Source organism: Nyctibius grandis, chromosome 6 (genome assembly GCF_013368605.1).
Source record: "Nyctibius grandis isolate bNycGra1 chromosome 6, bNycGra1.pri, whole genome shotgun sequence".
NCBI classification, from domain to species: domain Eukaryota; kingdom Metazoa; phylum Chordata; class Aves; order Nyctibiiformes; family Nyctibiidae; genus Nyctibius; species Nyctibius grandis.
In genome coordinates this window covers 27,381,876-27,397,655 of record NC_090663.1, presented here as the reverse complement: position 1 = coordinate 27,397,655, position 15,780 = coordinate 27,381,876, and the positions used below count along the sequence as shown (strand labels likewise).

At 36.0% G+C, this 15,780-nt stretch overlaps 1 protein-coding gene across 3 annotated transcripts in view; it reads left to right on the top strand.

Moving 5' to 3' along the window:
* The window catches only part of PDS5A (PDS5 cohesin associated factor A), an 84,147-nt gene extending 69,000 nt beyond the window's left edge, over window positions 1-15,147 (top strand). For 2 of the 3 annotated variants that reach the window (XM_068403031.1, XM_068403030.1), the window contains 8 exons: window positions 3,064-3,196; window positions 3,826-3,945; window positions 5,104-5,166; window positions 7,551-7,696; window positions 8,990-9,095; window positions 11,752-12,104; window positions 13,205-13,355; window positions 13,943-15,147. In XM_068403031.1, coding sequence (XP_068259132.1) covers window positions 3,064-3,196; window positions 3,826-3,945; window positions 5,104-5,166; window positions 7,551-7,696; window positions 8,990-9,095; window positions 11,752-12,104; window positions 13,205-13,355; window positions 13,943-13,978 — 1,108 coding nt within the window. In that variant the 3' untranslated portion in view covers window positions 13,979-15,147. The remainder of the gene's footprint in view (window positions 1-3,063; window positions 3,197-3,825; window positions 3,946-5,103; window positions 5,167-7,550; window positions 7,697-8,989; window positions 9,096-11,751; window positions 12,105-13,204; window positions 13,356-13,942) is intronic. The other variant, XM_068403032.1, reaches the window with a different exon arrangement.
* The last annotated feature ends 633 nt before the right edge of the window (window positions 15,148-15,780 follow it).

Sequence of the window (15,780 nt, the reverse complement as noted above, 5' to 3'; positions counted from 1 at the left end):
TTTTATCAACAGTATTTTGCAAAACAGTAATCTTGGAAATGTGAAACTCTTTAACCCCAAGGGAAGAAGGCATCAACAACTGCTTAGCAGTATATGCTGAAAGCCCAAACCATAGCCTGTAGGTCACACCATAGTATACCAAATTAGTGAGTTGTCTAGGCTTCTTTTAAAGTGAAGTAATGATTTTAGATTCTTGTATTTGTGCCTAGGAATATCTGTAGAATTTCCCAACACACTTAAAGAGATGCCAAGTAATATCAGTTCATATACTTTGGAACTTACAAAATACAGAGCTTCTCCAAGACTTGAAAGCGTAATGCCACTGATGCTGGGTTAGAGTCCTGCTTCACTGGAAACTCTTTCCCGCGTGTTTCCTGCCCCCCCCCCCCCCTTTTTTTTTTTTCTTTTTTTTCATATGCAAACCTACTCGAATTTATTCTAAGTTTGCTGCTGACTTACCATTTGCATTATACGTCTGCAATGCAGGCTCAGTGCTTCTTAATGTATCAGCACAGATTATTGTACACAAACCTGTCGTACAGAAGCTTGTTCTTTACGGTTTCCAGTTTGAGACCTTCTTGTATGCCTTAAATAATCTTTCATACCGAAGTATAACTTTTGTATTCCTTTGTGTCTTGTAATGAATTTTAACAAATAATTAAATTTTAACACTTACTTTAAAATTGTTCAAGTGTCCCCTCCAGCTTTAGTTTTAGTGGGTTTTTTCTTATATTTATTTTTGGTGGAACTACGAGCTATGTTGTTTTGCTATTGCAAAGGCATTTATAACCACATACTACAATATACATCATCAGAAAAGCAGTTTGTTCTTGGCACAGATAGACCAGTTCACATCTTAACTCTTTTTGCACTTTCACCTGTGAGAGTCCAAGTCTGATTCTTCCTTTAAATGAAAAACTTAATTTGTTCTGATATCTGAGTTACTTGACTCGCACCTGGTCAGAACCTGGAGTTGGTGAAGATTTCTTACCTAATGATCTCCCTGTTCCTGGCAACATCTGAAAGCACTCTCCAGTGTGTGCTTTATCCAAAATGCATGGAACAAGTTCTGATTCACAGTTGTTGAGTTAATACTTTATCTGGGAAGTGCTTTCTAGTGCACAGAGCTTTTTTGGACACCCCTTGTATAGCTCTCCTTTGTTGTCAAATTTCCTCCCTCGTGTTTATCACAGGCTTGCTGAACTAGCCAGAGAGCACTGCTCCAAACAAAGAAATAGTCTGTACAGGAATTTTGGCAGGAATACTTCTCTGAAGAGTCTCCTGAGATAAATGCAAAACATTTTTCTCATATAATGTAATACAGTGTTTCTTCAAGAGTTCTGAGAGTCATAGTGTTCACTTTAAAGTGTTAACATAGATGCTTGCAAACTTGGAAAAGCAGACTGGCAGTGTGTTTTGTAGTTGTCTCCCTAGTTTGTCTTGGGTTTCTGTGGCCTAAATACAGTTACATAAAGTAAATACATGCTTAGCAAGTTCCTTAGCCATAATCTGTGATATTTATTCTTACGAAGTTTTTTAAGCTTGTCCTACAGAGGTATGTGTGGGTTTTAGTTTGTTTTTTATCTTGAGACAGTGTCTTTTTCTTCTGAATTCATATTCCAAAAAATACCAAAATGGATACAGAGAATGAACTTATTTTATGTGACTGTGTTCTTCTAGGTGTGTGTTTTTCTACATGAAATCCCACTGTTACTCTGGAAAGGTCATGTTCAGTGTTGATAATGATTTATTTCATTTGTTGACTTAGTGAGGAAATCAAGCTATTGAAGTTGACATGTCTTAACTGGAGTTACCAGAGTAAAATTTGTTCTCAGTAGTAATCTTTGGATGATACAGGGTTTGGGAGAAGCTGGGTCAGTGTGGTATGTTGTTGTTCCTGTATTCATCCCATTTAAGTTCTTGAGAATAGTGAATGGATGAACATAAAGGTACCTAACACATTTATTTACTTACAGCCTTTGTAGCTCTTGGGTTCAAGTCAGAATATAGAAGTCTTATTTTATTTGAACACCAGATAACTATTTAAGTGTTTTGATGGAGCACAAGCCTCTTTATTTTGAATTTTGGAGAGAAATGTTCCTTAATCTCTTGCGTTACAATCTTTAATTAGTATCAGTTAAGAAGATAGGGGGTTTTGTGGACAGAGAATTCTAATGTTCAGTCATCCTGTTTTTCTAGTTATTAGCCTCTTTCTACAAGGTAATCTCTCTTCCAGAGCTTCAGAATTAAATTAGCTACTGGCAAAGTTTGCAGTTCCCAGAGCCACCCATATATCTTTCCCAATTAAGTATTATTTCACCATATTATGACTGTTGTTGACCCTCTAGTCACGTGCAGCTGTGAAGCTTAATAGCAGATGATAGCGTGGATGGACTAGTTGTGCTTTACATCGTAATTGAAAAGTTCTTAAAACAAACTTTTAGTCAAAATATAATGAGTTCTCCCTATAAATAAACTAGATTTAAAGAAAGAAAACTTGGAAAGCTAATTCCATCATGTCTTTCTGTAAGGATTTCTTTTCATCCCCATTAGCAAGACTCTGATCTGTTCAGTTTTGGATCTCTCCTGTGTGCATTCCAATATTAAACCACCTAGTACAGGTAACTGTCTTAGCAGCAGTAGGATTTATTTAAGCCTGTTTTGAGTATGGTCGTGGTACATTGTTGATAGGAACATAAACATAGCCCAAGGTAGTGAATATAGAATTTCATCTAGATAGTGGTAGCACGAGAATTCTTGCTTCTGTTCATATTTGGAAGAGAAAAAAGGTGAGTAGTTGGCCAGTGTTAACAGATGTAATAGAGGAGCATACTAATTTGGCAGATTTATTCTGGAGAGTACGATTAAGACTCTTGTGTGTTAAAGATCTATACTCTGTTTACACCTTTGGATGATGTTATCTGTTTATGATATCTTCAAATTGATTGTGGTTTCTAAAGAAAAAGCTAGTACAGCTGACAAAAATTTTTAGGACATTGCTATATTTGGGAGCTACAGTATAAAAGCTGGAATGTAATTGCATGTGGTTTTATGGCTTTTTAGGTGCCTGTGGTTCATGCTTGAAGTTTTAATGACAAAGAATGAGAACAATAGCCATGCCTTCATGAAAAAGATGGCAGAAAACATCAAGCTTACCCGAGATGCTCAGTCTCCTGATGAGCCAAAGGCCAATGAAGTAAGAAATGCAATTCAGATAAGTGTTGGCTGATGGGCTGAGGGTTTCACAAGCAGCTGATGAACAGGATTTGCAGGAAATCTGAAAGCACTAGCTCAGACATTTTTATGGTCTTTTAGAGAGAGTGTTAATTGTGAGCATTGTCTGTATGTTGCCAATCTCATTCTTTCAGAACCTTGCTGACCTTATCCAGCACACAATACCTAATAAAGTTAATAGACAATTTGTTAAATGTTCCTATTACTGCCTGCCTGCCTTATTTTAACTCTTACTGCCTAGTTTCCTGACAGCTTCTGCTGTTGGAGGCAATACTGTATTATATGGCTATTGTTAAACCTATTAGTTTCTAGCAGAGATGAGAAACCATTTATGGTTATTTGATTGAGCAAGAGCTTATTGTACAGCATAAACACGTAAAGTTTTTATTAAATAGTATCATATGAAAAGTGGGGGCTTCTGTATGTGTTTGAAGAGCCAACAGTATGGTAAATGATGTCATTTCAAAATATGCCCTTAGTGGTAGTTACTTTAGCACATAGATTAAACTTTTTAAAGAACTATGTTCTCTGTACACTGTAAAAACAGTAAGTAATTCCTAAACTATACTTTTCTTTTCTTTTCTTCTTCAGAAACTTTATACAGTATGTGACGTAGCACTATGTGTAATCAACAGCAAAAGTGCTTTGTGCAATGCAGATTCACCGAAGGACCCTGTATTGCCGACCAAATTTTTTACACAACCTGAAAAGGTAAATTTGTTAATTTAATTTCCAGAGTAATAAGGGGAAATACTTTGTTTTTTATAACTGAGAGTTGGTTATCTCCATAACATAATATCATGAGTGGGAAAATGCATATATTTTATCTTCAGCAATTAAATTTTTTAACATTGGCTGTATGCTATGCTATCTGTTTTATGAACGTGTGCCAGAAATGTTTATAACCAGATGAGAGCTAATTAGAATAAATATTGGTATGTTGGCATGTATTGCTAGATCAATTCATTAAAGTGTTTTACAAGTGCATCTGAATATATGAGAATGTACGTGTATTCTGACTGTATATCTGAATTAGAATGCAAAGTAGACAAAAAAGAAAAAGGGAATATTTTTTTATGTTATCCATGGTACATTTGTATGTCAGTAGCTGTCTGGCTGTTCTGCTTGCTGTGCAAGTTGGTCCTCTTATTGCCTAGTAATAGTCTTGGTGAGTACAGCTCTACTGTCAGCAATAGCACTACTGTTCTTTAAGAGGCATATTTCTGAAAAGTGTAAGGGGAATCAAAGTAATTCTCTGGACCAGACCTGGTGTTTTGGTTGTACTGAAGACTACATTTCACATTTTTCAGTGTCTTAGACTGTTAATTAACAGCCTTTCCAGAGTCTGTTTAAGCAAAATTTAGTTTGCTTATTTAACTGTGAAATGCCAGATGCCATGGTGACAGGGAGCTGGTGTCTGTGATAGCTACGTGCATTCAGATTTAGTGTTTTGGTCTGTGTAAACTGTACTCAGAGTCACAAAGGTAGCAACTTTCAACTTCTTTAGAGAAAATGGCACCTCTTTTCCACTCTTTGGACTTTCCATTAAAAAGATGCAAGTGAAAAAATAAGGAGGGCAGTTTTGCTTCACTTCAAGTGATTCATGTCATTCAAGAAAAAAAAATGTTAATCCCAACTTCAAGTATGTCATACTGTCATTTGGTAATGCTCACTACAAATCTTCTTAAAAATATTAGTTTGACCTGTGTTTATTAGATTGATTCATTTGTCAGCAGGTTGCATGCTATGAAATGTCTGTAGCGCTTGATAATAGCGTCTAATTTGAGAAGTCAATTGTGTATAGATAAAAAAGAACAGCAAGTTTGGGAGAACAAGCACAAACTGATTTTTATTTTATTTTTTACACAGGATTTCTGCAATGACAGGAGTTACATTTCAGAAGAGACAAGGGTGGTTCTTTTGACAGGAAAGGTAATGTATTTTGACAAGTTACAATTCTTTGAATATTACTGTGATTTTTTTTTTTAAATATCCTGGACTGCTGTAGTTTAATTTGTGATTATTTTATTTGATGGCATAATTAACACCTTTAACGTACTACCTGGTGAGTACACAACACCAAGATTGTTACCTGCACGCTGAGGCATAGGTTCTTGATTAGCTACAGTTTTTCGCATAACTACAGGTTTTTCCATTATTCAAAATAGGCGTGGCATAAAGTTATGATGCAGATACTTAAATTTTCAGTCTTAATATTTTTAGTATAGGTGTGAATGCTGTTAAATTTAACACCCTTTTGAACGTCTACACCCTTTTGAACATCTCATCTTATTTCAGACTTAATTTGACTAATACCTTCACAGGGGACAGAAAATACCAAGACTTGGGGTGGGGGGCAGCCAACAAAAAAAAACACAAACAAACAAACAAACAAAAAAAAAACCCAGAACCTATTCTTATACCTTTTTCCCATCATCTGTCCTTTCTTGGGATTCTGAAACTGTCTTTCCTAGGTTCTGGTTAAATTATGTTGGAATGCTTTTTTAGTCTAGCTCAAAAAATTAGCAGTTCTTTTTTTCTTGAGCTTAGTGGAAAAATGCTGGCTGACCCATAAAATATAAAAATCCCGAGAACAGTATAAATCATGTTTATAATATAAATTTCATGTGCATTTATTAATTTTCATGTTCTGTGTTCCATGACCTGTTACTGCATTAATTTCTAAAGTCTTCAGTTAGAGCAGAACTTCGTGGTAGTTGTTCATTGTAAGGGTAGAGACAAATGATCCCTCTGTAAATAGCTGCTATCATTTAAAATTGCTTTTTCTCACACTGATTTTGCATTTACACAAAAGGTTTCTGCTATCAGAGCAGTTCACGTGGGTGAGGTTTGCTTAGCTGGCAGAACCTTACCTCTCCTTGCTCCATGTTCTCCCTGTGACACCAGCCCGGATGCTACTCAGTGAGCTGGGTTGGCTTTACGTTAGAAAGGGAGGAGGCAGACAGAAGACCACCTTCTTTAGCAGCAGCCAGTACCACACTAGGGCTTTATGTATCCTCAGAAGAGTGAGTCTGTCTACTGCTGTAATTGTTTCACCTTTGATAACATTCAAATGTAATCAATGAAGCATTTGTAACTCTGAAGCAAGTTTAGTTGGTTGTATAAACTTACATTTCTCTTTTGATAAGGCATTCAGCAGTTTAGAGAAAAGCTATGTCTTAACTAAAAAATCTTGCTTAAGACAGCCTTTTCTCATGCATTCTGTTACAATGGCGGGGGCCGGGGGGGGTGTCCAGTATCAAGCTAGTATTATTTAGGTAATTTTCAGTGTTTTGGGAAAATGGACATTTATTCCATGCTCTAATAGAATGCACAAACACTTGCTGCTTTTGCTGTCTCCTTCCGTTTTGGAAAACACAGATGTATAAGGGTATCCCACTGACTCAGACCAGCGGTCCTTTTTGGCCCGGTATTGTTCTTCCAGAGGGACCAGAACAACATGATTAGGGAGAACATGCAAGTCTAGCCACTTTCTGCAGTACGTTCCCCCTCGTTACTCCCCCAACATTCGTAATTTTTATAATGGAATGCTAGATTGTTGCGTTTTTTGCTGGCCAAATGTTTTCCTGCATCTGCATTATCTCTCTCTCCTGACTGCTCCATCATAACTTCAACACATGGAAATTAATTTTTCTTGTGTGAATGTCTTAGTATATACTAACTTGGTCTCTGAGGAAATGTAAAATTACATGAAGAATGTGACATGCCAGTTATGAAAACTTCCTTGACTTTTCTCCAGAGGCAAAATAAAAAACTTCCTACTTCCTACCCAGCCTGACCAAATCAGTCAACAGGCACCAGCCATAGCAAGATCTAAAATACCATCACTGTATGGGAGAACCCCAGAATAGATAGATGGTGTTAAATATTTTTACACTGTCTTTCTGTATAGTAAGTGTATACATTTTCTGCTGTTGGAGTGAACCTAATTCTGCATTACATTTTGGAAAGCCTTTCCCACTGGTGCTTTGCTTTGCAAATATAGGGTGTTGACACACCTTTTCAGTCCTCTAATATTATCTAACATTCCGGGTTCCGTTAGGACTTCTCTACCTGCTGTCCATTCAAAGTGTGAGAGAAAGCAAGGCAATTGATGAAGTGCTGTTAAATGATGAGAAATACAAGTAGGATAGACAGTGTTTTTTAAGTGAAGATGAGGTCTGTAGATCTAAACTGATGGCATTGTGATAGAGACTGTTAATCCAGAAAAACTATTTTAAAATACTCAGGAAAATATTTGTAAAATTAAATATGTATCTGAAGTTTCTGGTTTTAAGATTAACATTTTCTTTTAGCCAAAACCAACTGCTGTATTAGGTACAGTAAACAAACCATTATCTGCAACTGGAAGAAGACCATATATTAGAACTACAGGATCAGAGACTGGAAGCAATATCAGTGTAAACTCTGAGCTGAGTTCTTCTGCAGGAAACAGATCAAGGTACTTGCATGTTTTAGAACAGGAGATGATTTGGTGTGTGTGCCTGTGTGTTTGAAGAGTGTCTTTATTTTGTTCAGTTTTTAAAAATATAATCGTTCTCTGGAGGTAAAATCTCCATCTTTGCTTTTTGTTTTGTTTTTTTTTTTTTATTAGACAAAAATTCAGTACAGTGTTTAGGTGTGGCCTGCCTGTAATTACATATAATACAACAGAAGTGACACTATACTGTCTGAAATTTTGGTGGTTAATATTAATAATATTTTTACATCAGAAAATATATTAATTGAAGAGACCAGCCATAATTAATACTAAACAGATTTTGCAACTCTCACATTTTTGATGTATAAATTAGGATTAATCCTGATTGGTAACAAGAAACATTTTTGATGTAGATGAAATATTGTGACCTATTTAAGATTAAGAACAATTAAAAAGAGCTTGCTGAAGAGGACATGGCACTTAGCGCCATGGTCTAGTTGACATGGTGGTGTCAGGGCAATGGTTGGACTCGATGATCCCAGAGGTCTCTTCCAACCTGATTGATTCTGTGATTCTGTGAAGAGGACCAGGATCTCAGTGGAAAGATGCAACATATGATTGTAATATTCGGTCTTTCTTCTAGTAAGTGTAATCTTTATGTGGATCCAGAGTTTTAAAATTTGTCATAAATCTGGAGAAACAGTTTATACTTTCAGATTTTAAGATTGTTTAATTTGTTTTGGAATTGATTTAACTGGCTAAGATAAAGGGTTAAAAAAAGTAGAGAAAGTCATCTCTAGTTGCTACATTTCATAAGGCCAAAGGGAAGTATAACTCAGTTCAGAATTTGTTCTACAACTGTGCATGATATATGCTGTAATAATTCTGATTATTTTTTTTAACTCTTCTGTTTTTAAAAGTATAGTATGTCTGTGTAAATGAACTTGAAGTTTGAGCATTGCTGGTCTTTATTTTTCTTCACTACTTTTGCTAGTATCAACTTTTTCTATGTGGAAAAAGAACACAGCCTCATTTAGAGCATTGGTCTTAAGTTTGCAAGAAGAATTATGTGGCATTGTGTCTCTGATAAGGGATTTGGCTCAGTGACTAGCCAATCCCTTTCAGACCTTTCCCAGTTCAGGGAAAGAAAATTGTGCGGACTCAGGCAAATGCAACTCTCTTCTTTAACCAATTTAGCTTGTCTGTGTTGATTTTTTTTTTTTTATTTATTTTATTTTTTTAAATCATTGCAAACATTTTTCTTCTGTTGTTTTGTATATTTTGGTTGTATTTTGTCTTCAATTATGTTACCAGGGAACAAAGTTCGGATATATCAGAAACTGGCGTCAGTGAAAATGATGAAAATCCTGTGAGGATTATTTCTGTCACACCAGCAAAGACAGAACCTGTGAAAAACAAGGTATGTCGGGGATTTTATGGACCGTATCTCTATAATCAGCTTGGCATTGGGGATTTATTCAGTATACATCACTGCAGGTGTTCTCTGACGAACTGGTAATGTCTGATTTAATTTCATGTAGTTTTATTACTTTCCTAGCCCAATAGAAGACTTCTTATTTTCAAAGCTACTATTTATTTTATCCAATTAATAGAGTAATTAATAGAGCTCATGTGCTCAAAAATAGCACAGGCAAATCAGAAGGGACTTCCTTCTTTTTTCTAAATTCCAAAAGATTCTCACCTTTATTCTGTGTGTTCCAGTATAAATAACAGTAAAGCTGTGATTCAGAGTGAAGATTGACACCTGTAGCTTTAAGTGAATATATTGCTAGGAAAATTTCAAGTGGTCCTCTAGCATGAAAGAAACATCTAACTTTTGGATTGTGTCACAACTAAAATATTATTTAAATGTTGAGGATTTTTAATGCCTTTCCTCCCTTCCATTAGAGAGAGAGGATCATACCTAAATCATCATGATTTTTTAACTTATAAAACATAACAATTGCATGAAGTTTAACAAAGGTAAATGTGAAGTCCTGCACCTGGGATAGATTAAACTCCAGTAGCAGTACAACACGCTGGGATCTGCCTGGTTGGCTGGGGTGTAGGTTGTCTGAGAAGGACCTGGGGGACCATCCCAGTGGAGCGTGAGTCAGCAGTGTGCCTTGACAGCAGTGAGGGCAAGCTGGGTCCTGGGCTGCATCAGCAAGAGTATGTAGTCAGCAGATTGATGGATTTGATTATTCCACCCTGTTCGGCATCCATTAGGCCGCACCTGGAATACCGTGTCCAGAATACTGTGTCCTCCCCAGTTCAGCACAGATACTGAAAAACTGGAGAGAGCTTTGGAGAGAGCCACCAAGATGATAAGGATTGGATAAGTTGTCATGTGAAGAAAGGTTGAAAGTGTTGGGTTTGTTCAGCCTAGAGAAGAGAAGCCTTGGGGGGATTTTTCAGTATCAAAAAGGTATTTATGGAGAGGATGGAAGTACTCTCTTCTCAAGGCTGTATGGTGACAGGACAAAATGCTACAGGCAGAGGTTGCTTCAGGAGAAATTCCATCTAGGTGCAAGCAAAAAAAAAAAAAAAAAAATCTACATTGTGAGGAAAATGAAACACTGGAATAGGTTGCCCAGAAAAGTGGTGGAATGTCGCTGTTCACGGCTTGGCTTGTCAAGGGCCCTGGATGACCCCTGAGGCCCTGCTTTCAACAGAAGGTTTGGCCAGGTGATTTCCAGAGGTTACTTCCAACCTAGATGATTCTGTGATTGTAAAATCAAAATAGGTTTTTGTAATAGTGTAGGGATACATAGATGGTTCATGCTGTATGCATTTTAAGAACTTATATATCTACTCGGTCATTTTTGATTAGATGAAATCAGAGTAATAAGCAGGTGTTTTGGATTTGTATCATCACATAAAAAAGTTGTTTTTTTCTTAATCTTTTAAAATAATATCCACATGATATTCACACCCGTAAGCTGATGAAGAAGAAATCTTTCCCAAATTTCAATGTGTGGTTCCTTTTTTTCTTCTTTTTTCCCCAAAATAGTGTTCTTCTGAAAAGCCAGAGAAGTTAGGCAAAGCATTTATGAAATAAATCTTCAAAAATGCTTTCTAGGTTCTTGAAACCTGACTTTAGTTGAAATTTTCAAAGCATGGTTATCTGTAAAGTTCTTACGAATAGAAGTTGTAAATGCCTGCTGTGAAGCTGTGAGAACAGTAATAAAGATTACAGAGACCGCCTGACTTACTTGAACGTTTAAGAAATAATGGTAGAATATTTAATAAAAAAGTCCTTGATTCAGACACAGCACTTTCATAATAGTGAGTGGCATTAATTGGTGTGTTTGAAATCGCTAAGTCATCCCAGCCATACTGCTTCAGTACCCTTTTCTCTGCTCTTCCTCCTAACTGTTTCGGAAGCCAGTGTTCACCTTTCTGTTTCACATATACAGACACTGCTTCATGAAATTTAATCGCTTCCGTTACCTTGTTCAGTGTAATGATAATGAGAAAAACATGCACGTAGGCCATACCTATGCAGACATTACAGAGAGTTAACGAAGACAGCAAGTTTCATTTGTGACTAGGTCTTACTCCCTTTTATTCCATGCAAGCTTTGTTTTTTCCCTTTTACATGTATTTAGGGTTTTGGTAATCTGCACCTTTACTGAAAGTTGGTCTCAAAATTTGCATATATTGAAGTAAATATCATTTGCTGTACCGGAATCACTACTCTTGCTCCTCAGTTCTCTCCTGTCAGTTGGCATCTCCCCTGTCAGTTAGCAAAGAGGCAGTAAAAGGAGCTTGTCCAGAAGAACCATCATGGGGAGAAGCTGAGATTGTCTTACTGTAATCTTACTTTCAAGCAACTGAAAGATAACATTGCATGCAGATATTAACATTGTACACAGTGTAGAAAATCTTTTTGCAAGGTTCACGTCTGAAATCCCATTTAGTAAAACTTTTTACTACGTCTAAGACCATGTGATGTGTTTTTATAAGAACACTTCCTGTTTTATAAACTCATGTTTCTGTCAGAGGGAGGTAACAATTTGAGTTTGCCTTTGGGAATCTTTTTTTTCTTCACTTTCATGATTTTTATTTTCTAGGAGATTAATTCTGATCAGGCTACACAAGGAAACAGCACTGAACGTGGGAAAAAAAGAACAGCAACAGCATCTGGAACTGAGAATATTCATCAAAAAACAGAAGAAAAAAATGCAGATGAAACAGGACCATCACTCGCAGCAAAAACCAGGAGAGGGCGTCCACCCAAACCTGAACCTCAGGGTACCACTGCAAAAAATGAGGAATCAAATAAACCACCTGTCAGGGGAAGGAAAAGGGCAGCAGCCAGTCAAGAAAGTCCAGGGAGTTTAGAGGCAGGTAATGCCAAAGCACCAAAACAGCAAGACACAGCAAAAAAGCCAGCAGCAGCACAGAGACAAATTGATCTACAAAGGTAAAAATAAATAAATAATAAAATCTATGGGTGGGTTGGGCCTTTCAGTCTCAAGATAGACCCTGAATTTACAATTATAACAGATGTAGCATAGTTACAGGGCACAACTAAACCACAATGATTCATAAACACCATGGTCCAACATATATTGTGTTGTGTTCTATTTTTCAAAGTACCAAGGCAGCTGGATTGGAGAAATTAATTTGTTTGGTCAGAACAGGATAAACTAACCTGTTTTCACCAAATTTTATTTTGTCTGTTGCATCCTGGTTCCCCTTACTAGCATTGCTATGTAAAAGAACTTAGAGTCGAGAGTGTTCCAGTGCATTCATTAGTGCCAGGTACAGAGGAATTCAAGTGCTCTGCTCTGCTTCAGTTCATTGGTAACAACGGCTTGAAAACTGACCTTGTTAGTGAACAGAATGAACAGAACAAATTGTAATTCTAACTGTAATTCTTTTCTGATATTTTGGGTCTGTGCTTGTTTAATATTAGCAATATTTTAATATATATTTTAAATAGATCAGAAGCAGAATTTGGAACTCTGTGAACTACAAAACAGCTCTTGGACAATAATTTATTTTTCTATACTCCAGTGTTTACACGTATTGATTTGATTTCCAATATAAACAAACCACAAATGCGCATAAACACTGAGAAATCTGTTTAGCTGAATCTGATACAACAATCATTTTAATGCAAAAGTGTCCAAAGTTGTAGAGCAATAAGATAAGGTCAGCAAACCAGTGTGCTGGAAGAAAACATAAATTAATCTAAAGGAAGAAAGAATCATGGGAATGGTTTCTTTCTAGAGATTTTGTAACTTGAAGATCTTGCAGAGAACCTGGATCAGAAAGAATTACCTTTTGCTCTCACAGCAAGGTTCATACACTAGTAAATTGTTCAGTCTTTCAAGAGAGTAATATTTGTGTACTGCCTTGCAATGCTTGTTTTATGCATCAAATTTCTTTAAGTCTTCGTAACAAATTGCACTATCCATAGCCTTTAATAAGCCACCTGTATCAGATAGCTTCTTTAAAATATGTAATGCCTCAGTGTTTCTTGGAAAAAAATACCAAAACATTGTTAACATTTTTCAGAAGCCAGGTGCTTGGAAGTGATGGAGATTCACTGTTGGAGATAGACTCAAGTCCAGAATATTCCCAAAATGCAATGGATCTTTTTAAGGCCTGTGGGAGCAGCCAGGAAGATACTGAGGATACAGAGATAGCAGAGGGAGGCTTCCTTAAGGTGTAGCAGGCATCTTATATAGGACAATTCTGTGTTTTTTATTGTAGCTTATACAGTAAGGAATCAAAGAAATTTGTCTGTCTTCTAGAAAAAAATGTATGTAAAAATGGCTGTGTCTGATAGTGTCGGGTTTTTTTGCTTTTAAGTAGACATGTACAAGTTACTGTAAATATTTGAAAAACTTTTGAAGTTTTGCTTGTTCTTAAGTAAGGCAGGCTATTTTTATAAACCTGGGTAATTAAATACAGTTAATTAGAACAAGTTACCATTCTTATTCTCTGATTCCAGTGAAAGCTATGGATAAATGTATTTATGCTGAAAAAACATTACTCAGTTATGGAATTATTATTATTCAACTTGTGTATTTCCAAGTTTTTCAGGAGGTTGCACTATACAGTAAGAAAGTTCAGTTAGATTCAATTAATGATGTAATTGTTGAGAAGATACAAGATGGAGTTGGAAGAATCACAGTATAAAGAGTGTAAAAGCTAAAATATAAATGATATAGGTAGGATTTTGATTCAGAATCAATTGTAATTTCCATGTCCTTACAATTAACTCCTGTTTCCTTTTCTCCTCCCCAAAAGGTAAAAAGAAAGTTCGCTCGAAAAGGGAGGAAATGAAGGCCAAATAAAGGCATGCTCCAAGCTTCTGCAAAAACTAGGATTCAGAAATTTCCTGTACAGGAACTGTGAAATTACTTCAAAACACACAGCTTTCAGCTCTGAAACCAGAAGGAAAACTATGCTTCCCTTTCACATGAAATTAATCCTTCTCAATGGAAATGTAAAACAGAAACTCTTGAGAAAGAGGCTAAAAGCATCTGTACTTATTTCCCCAGAGACTTTTTTTATGAAAAGTCAATAATTAAGCAAATTGCTTAACACTTGGTTCCAGTTCCTGCATTCTGGAGTTTAAAAGTGTATTTACACCATTAATTTTCATGCTGCATTTTTTTTTAAAGAAAGTCAGAGGAGGTCCTTACACTGACATTGAAAATTCATGATCCTAGAGCCAGGTATTCCCATGTTTCACAGAAAAAGTAGAAGTCTACTGAATGGATTTTAAACAAGACTAGAGGAAAAAAAAAAAATCACAAAAAAATTTTTTTGCTTTACTTTTGGAGACTGTTTTATGTATAATTCTTTCTGCCTGCCTACTTTTCTGCAAAAATAAGATGTACAGATTTCAGTTCCCTGCTATGAAAAGTCATGTGGTGGCAATTTTATAAATGTTGCTTTCTGATTTTTATCAGAGTGGGAAAGTAATCACTTAAAATTATTATTAATTCGCAAGTAGACATTTCATTTTTTAATTTTCCCTCCATTTTAGTTTAATATAATTTGCAATAAATGTACATATTGATGTTTGTTTTATAAAAACATATATCACTTTTAAGTGTTTTTACTCCTGCGGTTCTGTTGGAATATTCTAAATTTTAAAGGAGTAAAGACAGTCCAGCATTTGATTTTATAATGTTTGTCACCAGATTTTTATTATTGATGTAAAGAAAAAAAAATCAATTTTTAAAAATAGTTGGACTTTGGCAGCTTTGTAAGGAAAGTTGGAAATGTTTAGGATTGCTCTCAATTTTAAGCATTGTGCTGATTGGAAGTAAGTCTGTTTTGCATTTTGTCTTCCTGTCCAGGCTCAATTTTTAATGTTTATTTTAGAAGATTGTTGCATCAATATTATGTTTCCTGGCATTGTTCAGCATAGATACAGTGTACACTTTTATGTACACATGATCATATTTAAGTTTGTTGCATAAAATAAACGCTTCTAGGTGTCATGTGGCAGTCTTTTTTTATAGTTTTTAAATTTTCTTTCACAGAAAACTACTTGCTATATCTGTGCATGGTCTTGGATGTTCATAGAAATATTGTATTGAGCAAAGAAGTTGTAATGCAGACAGTTATGTAGTTTAAAAGATAGGGGGGTTTAGGTGAAGTTACATGGCTTTGTCTTGTAGAGTGGTATGGGAAGAAGGGAGTTGGTCTGCAGAGCGGCAGTGAACAGTTCACTTTGTTTCCCTCTGCCTCAGTTCCCCATTTCTCTTCTGCAAATTGTTTTGAAATCCCTTGACGCGTTGTAGAAGAGCTGGATACTGCTGACATTAGTTAAGGATTACTTGCTCTGCTAAAATGGATAGGGCGCGGTTGTGTGCTGTCAAACAAGGACAGTTAAACTCTCTTATAGAGTGTTTAACTGGTGTTACGGTTATTTTTCCTCTGTAACAGAGAAAATCAGAGTCTCTTCACAACGCAGCATATCCAACTCTTTTTCTAAAGCAATCTGCGATGCTTTGGCTTGAAGGATTTGAAATGCTTTTGACAGAGGGAGACTGGGAGGTTTTTTCAGCATTTAATTACACATCCATCGGGGGTTTGATTTCTGAAACTGAAATAATTTCACAAGATGGATT